This window comes from Nerophis ophidion, linkage group LG26 (assembly GCF_033978795.1).
Source record: "Nerophis ophidion isolate RoL-2023_Sa linkage group LG26, RoL_Noph_v1.0, whole genome shotgun sequence".
In the NCBI taxonomy this organism is placed as follows: domain Eukaryota; kingdom Metazoa; phylum Chordata; class Actinopteri; order Syngnathiformes; family Syngnathidae; genus Nerophis; species Nerophis ophidion.
The window spans coordinates 32,355,156-32,362,655 of NC_084636.1; the positions used below are offsets into that span (position 1 = coordinate 32,355,156).

At 39.4% G+C, this 7,500-nt stretch overlaps 1 protein-coding gene across 3 annotated transcripts in view; it reads right to left on the bottom strand.

Moving 5' to 3' along the window:
• Positions 1–1,360: 1,360 nt before the first annotated feature.
• Positions 1,361–7,500, bottom strand: part of LOC133543403 (putative GTP-binding protein 6) — a 47,878-nt gene continuing 41,738 nt past the window's right edge. For all 3 annotated transcript variants that reach the window (XM_061887953.1, XM_061887954.1, XM_061887951.1), the window contains 2 exons: positions 1,701–1,853; positions 1,361–1,611 (listed from right to left, as the gene is read on the bottom strand). In XM_061887953.1, coding sequence (XP_061743937.1) covers positions 1,485–1,611; positions 1,701–1,853 — 280 coding nt within the window. In that variant the 3' untranslated portion in view covers positions 1,361–1,484. The remainder of the gene's footprint in view (positions 1,612–1,700; positions 1,854–7,500) is intronic.

Sequence of the window (7,500 nt, forward strand, 5' to 3'; positions counted from 1 at the left end):
AACACAGACTTTAAACTCCCTCCACAGATTTTCTATGGGGTTGAGGTCTGGGGACTGACTACACCACTCCAGGACTTTCAAATGCTTCATACGGAGTCACTCCTTCGTTGCCCGGGCGGTGTGTTTGGGATCATTGTCATGCTGGAAGACGCAGCCACGTTTCATCTTCAAAGCTCTCACTGATGGAAGGAGGTTTTGGCTCAAAATCTCACAATACATGGCCCCATTCATTCTTTCCTTAACACGGATCAGTCGTCCTGTCCCCTTAGCAGAAAAACAGCCCCAAAGCATGATGTTTCCACCCCCATGCTTCACAGTAGGTATGGTGTTCATGGGATGCAACTCAGTATTCTTCTTCCTCCAACACGATGAGTTGAGTTTATACCAACAAGTTCTATTTAGGTTTCATCTGACCACATGACATTCTCCCAATCCTCTGCTGTATCATCCATGTGCTCTCTGGCAAACTTCAGACGGGCCTGGACATGCACTGGCTTAAGCAGGGGGACACATCTGGCACTGCAGGATTTGATTCCCTGTCGGCGTAGTGTGTTACTGATGGTAACCTTTGTTACTTTGGTCCCAGCTCTCTGCAGGTCATTCACCAGGTCCCCCCGTGTGGTTCTGGGATTTTTACTCACCATTCTCATGATCATTTTGACGCCACGGGATGAGATCTTGCGTGGAGCCCCAGATCGAGGGAGATTATCAGTGGTCTTGTATGTCTTCCATTTTCTGATAATTTCTCCCACAGTTGATTTTTTCACACCAAGCTGCTTGCCTATTGTAGATTCACTCTTCCCAGTCTGGTGCAGGTCTACAATTATTTTCCTGGTTTCCTTCGACTTGGCCATAGTGGAGTTTGGAGTCTGACTGTTTGAGGCTGTGGACAGGTGTCGTTTATACAGATAACGAGTTCAAACAGGTTCCATTAATACAGGTAACGAGTGGAGGACAGAAGAGCTTCTTAAAGAAGAAGTTACAGGTCTGTGAGAGCCAGAGATCTTCCTTGTTTGAAGTGACCAAATACTTATTTTCCACCATAATTTACAAATAAATTCTTTAAAATTCCTACTATGTGAATTCCGGGAATTTTTTTTCACATTCTGTCTCTCACAGTTGAAGTGTACCTATGATGAAAATTACAGACCTCTGTCATCATTTTAAGTGGGAGAACTTGCACAATCGGTGGCTGACTAAATACTTTTTTGCCCCACTGTACATATATATATATATATATATATATATATATATATATATATAAATCCACCAAAGTGATCTACATTCAGTCTTTGGACACCAAACGATTTGATCCGATTCCTGACGACTTGATTTAGAACCAATTGTCAGTTCGGTCAGATTCTCACTTTGGTAGATATTTTTATTGATTGTGGCAAATGACGAATGGTCATGTGACTCCATTTTAGAACGCGCTTCTCCATCAAAGTGTCCCTAATGTTGTGACCCTTAAAGGTGGTACCTGGCTACACGTCCACAAAACACTTCCTGTAGCGTCCGTACGCGGCGGCGCTGATGACCACCTCCACCACGGCCGAGCCCTCGTCGGCGTCCACGCTCACGTCCTGCACGACGGCCTCCTTGTACAGCCAGCTGTCATGGAGGAGGGCGCCGTTTAGTGACGCCACCCCTCACCTGGCGTGTGTGTGTGTGTGTGTGTGTGTGAAGGGGGCGGGGCTCACCTGAGCTGAGGCGTGTCCAGTTTCACCTTCAGGCTTAGCACGCGCTTCCCTGTCGATCTCAGCACGCGCTCCTCCACCGCCTCCCGCAGCGCCTCCAGGCCACGCCCCCACAGGGCGGAGACGGGGAAGACGTCGGCCTCCGTCGCCTCGTAGCTGGCAGGGGTTCGGAGGGTCAAGCTGTCGCCGTGGCAACCAACACCCCTCGCTGTCCTGACACACCTTTGTCACGCCAGAATGTTGCGCCGCATCGATATCATCCGTACTTGTATCGTTTAGTCGTGTGGAATGTTAGGAAAGGTTTGATGGAGTGAAATATATCTAGGCCCTGCGATGAGGTGGCGACTTGTCCAGTGTGTACCCCGCCTTCCGCCCGATTGTAGCTGAGATAGGCGCCAGCGCCCCCCGCGACCCCGAAAGGGAATAAGCGGTAGAAGATGGATGGATGGAGTGAAATATATCTAGCGGTGATACACACATTTGAACCGATACGGGAATCGATACCCCCGCTCAAAAGGTGCCAATTTTCTACATGATGTTGCAGTTGCAAGTCCTGGACGATAGATGGCAGTAGTGCACAGTTTATAATGTTTTTTTTGGGGGGGGGGAGGGGGGGTTGCGCCCTACAAAGTGTCGATTCTGTAAGTGTTGTAGTTATTGCGCACCAGCTGTTTGATTGTAACACGCATCTTGATTGAAGTTTTAGTTAACACATTTGGAGGTGTTGAAATCCATCCATCCATTTTCTACCGCTTATTCCCTTGTGGGGTCGCGGGGGGTGTTGAAATCGCCGTGTAAAATCGCTAATGCTAACCATCACGCTAAAAGTGGAGCATTTTTTGTTTTTCTTGGGTCAATTACAGTTGCAAGGGCAATACATATGAAAGTATTGTAGAATTTATGGTGTGTTGAGTTGTTTTTTTGCTGCGCCCTGAAAAGTGTTAATACAGTAAGTATTATACTTATAACGCATCAGCTGTTTGATTGTAAAGCGCATCTTAGTTGAAGTTTTCATTAACACATTTGGAGGTGTTGAAATCGCCATGTAAAATCGCTAATGCTAACCAGTAGCATGTCAATAGTAGTTTAGTTTTTTGCTGCGCCCTAAAAAGTGTTAATACTGTAAGTGTTGTATCTATTAAGCACCAGCTGTTTGATTGTAACATGCATCTTAGTTGAAGTTTTCATTAACACATTTGGAGGTGTTCAAATCGCCATGTAAAATCGCTAATGCTAACCAGTAGCATGTCAATAGCAAAGCCAATGTATACTTGCATCAAGCTAGCACATTTAGTAAAAGTGGAGCATTTTTAGTTTTTTTTTGGTTAATTACAGTGCAAGGGCAATACATTACATTAGTTTAGTTTTTTGCTGCGCCCTAAAAAGTGTTACTACTGTAAGTGTTGTATCTATTAAGCACCAGCTGTTTGATTGTAACATGCATCTTAGTTGAAGTTTTCATTAACACATTTGGAGGCGTTGAAATCGCCATGTAAAATCGCTAATGCTAACCAGTAGCATGTCAATAGCAAAGCCAATGTATATAAGCATCAAGCTAGCACATTTAGTACAAGTGGATCGTTTTTTTGGGGGGTCAATTACAGTTGTGAGGGCAATACATTAGATGGCAGTAGGTGTGTTTAGTTTTTTGTTGCGCCCTAAAAAGTGTTAATGCTGTAAGTGTTGTATCTATTAAGCACCAGCTGTTTAATTGTAACATGCATCTTAGTTGAAATTTTCATTAACACATTTGGAGGCGTTGAAATCGCCATGCAAAATCGCTAATGCTAACCAGTAGCATGTCAATAGCAAAGCCAATGTAAATTAGCATCAAGCTAGCGCATTTTTGGAAAAGTGGAGCCATACTTACGTTGAAACTTTTTTTTTATTTTTTTTTTTAGTCAATTTCTTTTTTGGCGTGAACAATTACAAAGTTTGGCCCAGTACCGCTCTCAGTGCTGCTGGAGTGATGGCCAGGAGCAAAGTGAGTCGGCAACCCAGGTAGCAAAACATGGCACTGTTGGCGTCTACGTGAGTTGGTACTGCAGGGTTTCCCACACATTCATTTATTTGTGGCGGCCCGCCAGGAAACAATTACAGCCGCCACAAAAATAAAAAATAAAAATAAATTAATTAATTAATAACCCCCCTGACCTGTGGGAAACACTGTACTGGATTCGATACTGATCCCTATTTATTATTGACCACCTGGAATAGACTTGCACTGTCTTTAAGTTGAAGTAGCCACAACAATTTAATGATGCAGACACGTTTGTTACTGGACACTTTCTAATAGTGCTCTGAGAGATCGTGTGTGTAAGTAATATGTAACTATAATCATTTGATATTTGTTTTTATTGACAAGTTACACTGTGATACTGTTCATTGATTATGAGCTAGGTCTAGTGTGTGTGCTATTGTGTGCTTAGCTGTTGTGTAGCTGCTATGTTTACCTTTTGTAGCCGACTTTAGTAAATCCGAAGACATTGTGTGTTGATTGGAGAATGTTTAGATGTTGACTGGCTGTCACCGGCGCTCTCTTGCTTTTAGCATGCTAACGTTAGCATGCTAGCTTTTTTGGGGGGCTAATTTTGCAGTCATATTTTGGTATTTGATGCATGCCAATGTTAGCATGCTAACATTTTTTGGGACTACTTTTGCAGGTATACTCCTTAGTCATATTTTGGTATTTGATGCATGCTAATGTTACCATGCTAGCTTTATTATGGTAATTTTGCAGGTATACACCTCAGTCATATTTTGCTAATTGGTGCCTGCTAACATTAGCATGCTAGCTTTTTTTTGGCTAATTTTGCAGGTATACACCTCAGTCATAGTTTGGTATTTGATGCATGCTAACATTAGCATGCTAACATTTTTGGGGACAAATTTTGTAGGTTTACACCTCATATTTTGGTAATTGATACATGCCAATGTTAGCATGCTACCTTTATAATGCAAATTTTTACAGGTATACACAGTCATATTTTGGTTTTTAATGCATGCTAATGTTACCATGCTAGCTTTATTATGCTAATTTTGCAGGTATACACCTCAGTCATATTTTGCTAATTGGTGCCTGCTAACATTAGCATGCTAGCTTTTTTTGGCTAATTTTGCAGGTGTACACCTCAGTCATATTTTGGTATTTGATGCATGCTAACATTAGCATGCTAACATTTTTGGGGACAAATTTTGTAGGTTTACACCTCATATTTTGGTAATTGATGCATGCCAATGTTAGCATGCTACCTTTATTATGCTAATTTTACAGGTATACACAGTCATATTTTGGTTTTTAATGCATGCTAATGTTACCATGCTAGCTTTATTATGGTAATTTTGCAGGTATACACCTCAGTCATATTTTGCTAATTGATGCCTGCTAACATTAGCATGCTAGCTTTTTTTTGGCTAATTTTGCAGGTATACACCTCAGTCATATTTTGATATTTGATGCATGCTAACATTAGCATGCTAACATTTTTTGGGACAAATTTTGTAGGTTTACACCTCATGTTTTGGTAATTGATGCATGCCAATGTTAGCATGCTACCTTTATTATGCTAATTTTACAGGTATACACAGTCATATTTTGGTTTTTAATGCATGCTAATGTTACCATGCTAGCTTTATTATGGTAAATTTGCAGGTATACACCTCAGTCATATTTTGGTATTTGATGCATGCTAACATTAGCATGCTAACATTTTGGGGGACAAATTTTGTAGGTTTACACCTCATATTTTGGTAATTGATGCATGCCAATGTTAGCATGCTACCTTTATTATGCTAATTTTACAGGTATACACAGTCATATTTTGGTTTTTAATGCATGCTAATGTTACCATGCTAGCTTTATTATGGTAATTTTGCAGGTATACACCTCAGTCATATTTTGCTAATTGATGCCTGCTAACATTAGCATGCTAGCTTTTTTTTGGCTAATTTTGCAGGTATACACCTCAGTCATATTTTGATATTTGATGCATGCTAACATTAGCATGCTAACATTTTTTGGGACAAATTTTGTAGGTTTACACCTCATGTTTTGGTAATTGATGCATGCCAATGTTAGCATGCTACCTTTATTATGCTAATTTTACAGGTATACACAATCATATTTTGGTTTTTAATGCATGCTAATGTTACCATGCTAGCTTTATTATGGTAATTTTGCAGGTATACACCTCAGTCATATTTTGGTATTTGATGCATGCTAACATTAGCATGCTAACATTTTTGGGGACAAATTTTGTAGGTTTACACCTCATATTTTGGTAATTGATGCATGCCAATGTTAGCATGCTACCTTTATTATGCTAATTTTACAGGTATACACAGTCGTATTTTGGTTTTTAATGCATGCTAATGTTACCATGCTAGCTTTATTATGGTAATATTGCAGGTATACACCTCAGTCATATTTTGCTAATTGATGCCTGCTAACATTAGCATGCTAGCTTTTTTTGGCTAATTTTGCAGGTATACACCTCAGTCATATTTTGGTATTTGATGCATGCTAACATTTTTGGGACAAATTTTGTAGGTTTACACCTCATATTTTGGTAATTGATGCATGCCAATGTTAGCATGCTACCTTTATTATGCTAATTTTACAGGTATACACAGTCAGATTTTGGTTTTTAATTCATGCTAATGTTACCATGCTAGCTTTATTATGGTAATTTTGCAGGTATACACCTCAGTAATATTTTGCTAATTGATGCCTGCTAACATTAGCATGCTAGCTTTTTTTTGGCTAATTTTGCAGGTATACACCTCAGTCATATTTTGGTATTTGATGCATGCTAACATTAGCATGCTAACATTTTTGGGACAAATTTTGTAGGTTTACACCTCATATTTTGGTAATTGATGCATGCCAATGTTAGCATGCTACCTTTATTATGCTAATTTTACAGGTATACACAGTCATATTTTGGTTTTTAATGCATGCTAATGTTACCATGCTAGCTTTATTATGGTAATTTTGCAGGTATACACCTCAGTCATATTTTGCTAATTGGTGCCTGCTAACATTAGCATGCTAGCTTTTTTTGGCTAATTTTGCAGGTATACACCCCAGTCATATTTTGGTATTTGATGCATGCTAACATTAGCATGCTAAAAATTTTTGGGACAAATTTTGTAGGTTTACACCTCATATTTTGGTAATTGATGCATGCCAATGTTAGCATGCTACCTTTATTATGCTAATTTTACAGGTATACACAGTCATATTTTGGTTTTTAATGCATGCTAATGTTACCATGCTAGCTTTATTATGGTAATTTTGCAGGTATACACCTCAGTCATATTTTGCTAATTGATGCCTGCTAACATTAGCATGCTAGCTTTTTTTTGGCTAATTTTGCAGGTATACACCTCAGTCATATTTTGGTATTTGATGCATGCTAACATTAGCATGCTAAAAATTTTTGGGACAAATTTTGTAGGTTTACACCTCATATTTTGGTAATTGATGCATGCCAATGTTAGCATGCTACCTTTATTATGCTAATTTTACAGGTATACACAGTCATATTTTGGTTTTTAATGCATGCTAATGTTACCATGCTAGCTTTATTATGGTTATTTTGCAGGTATACACCTCAGTCATATTTTGCTAATTGTTGCCTGCTAACATTAGCATGCTAGCTTTTTTTTGGCTAATTTTGCAGGTATACACCTCAGTCATATTTTGGTATTTGATGCATGCTAACATTAGCATGCTAACATTTTTTGGGACAAATTTTGTAGGTTTACACCTCATATTTTGGTAATTGATGCATGCCAATGT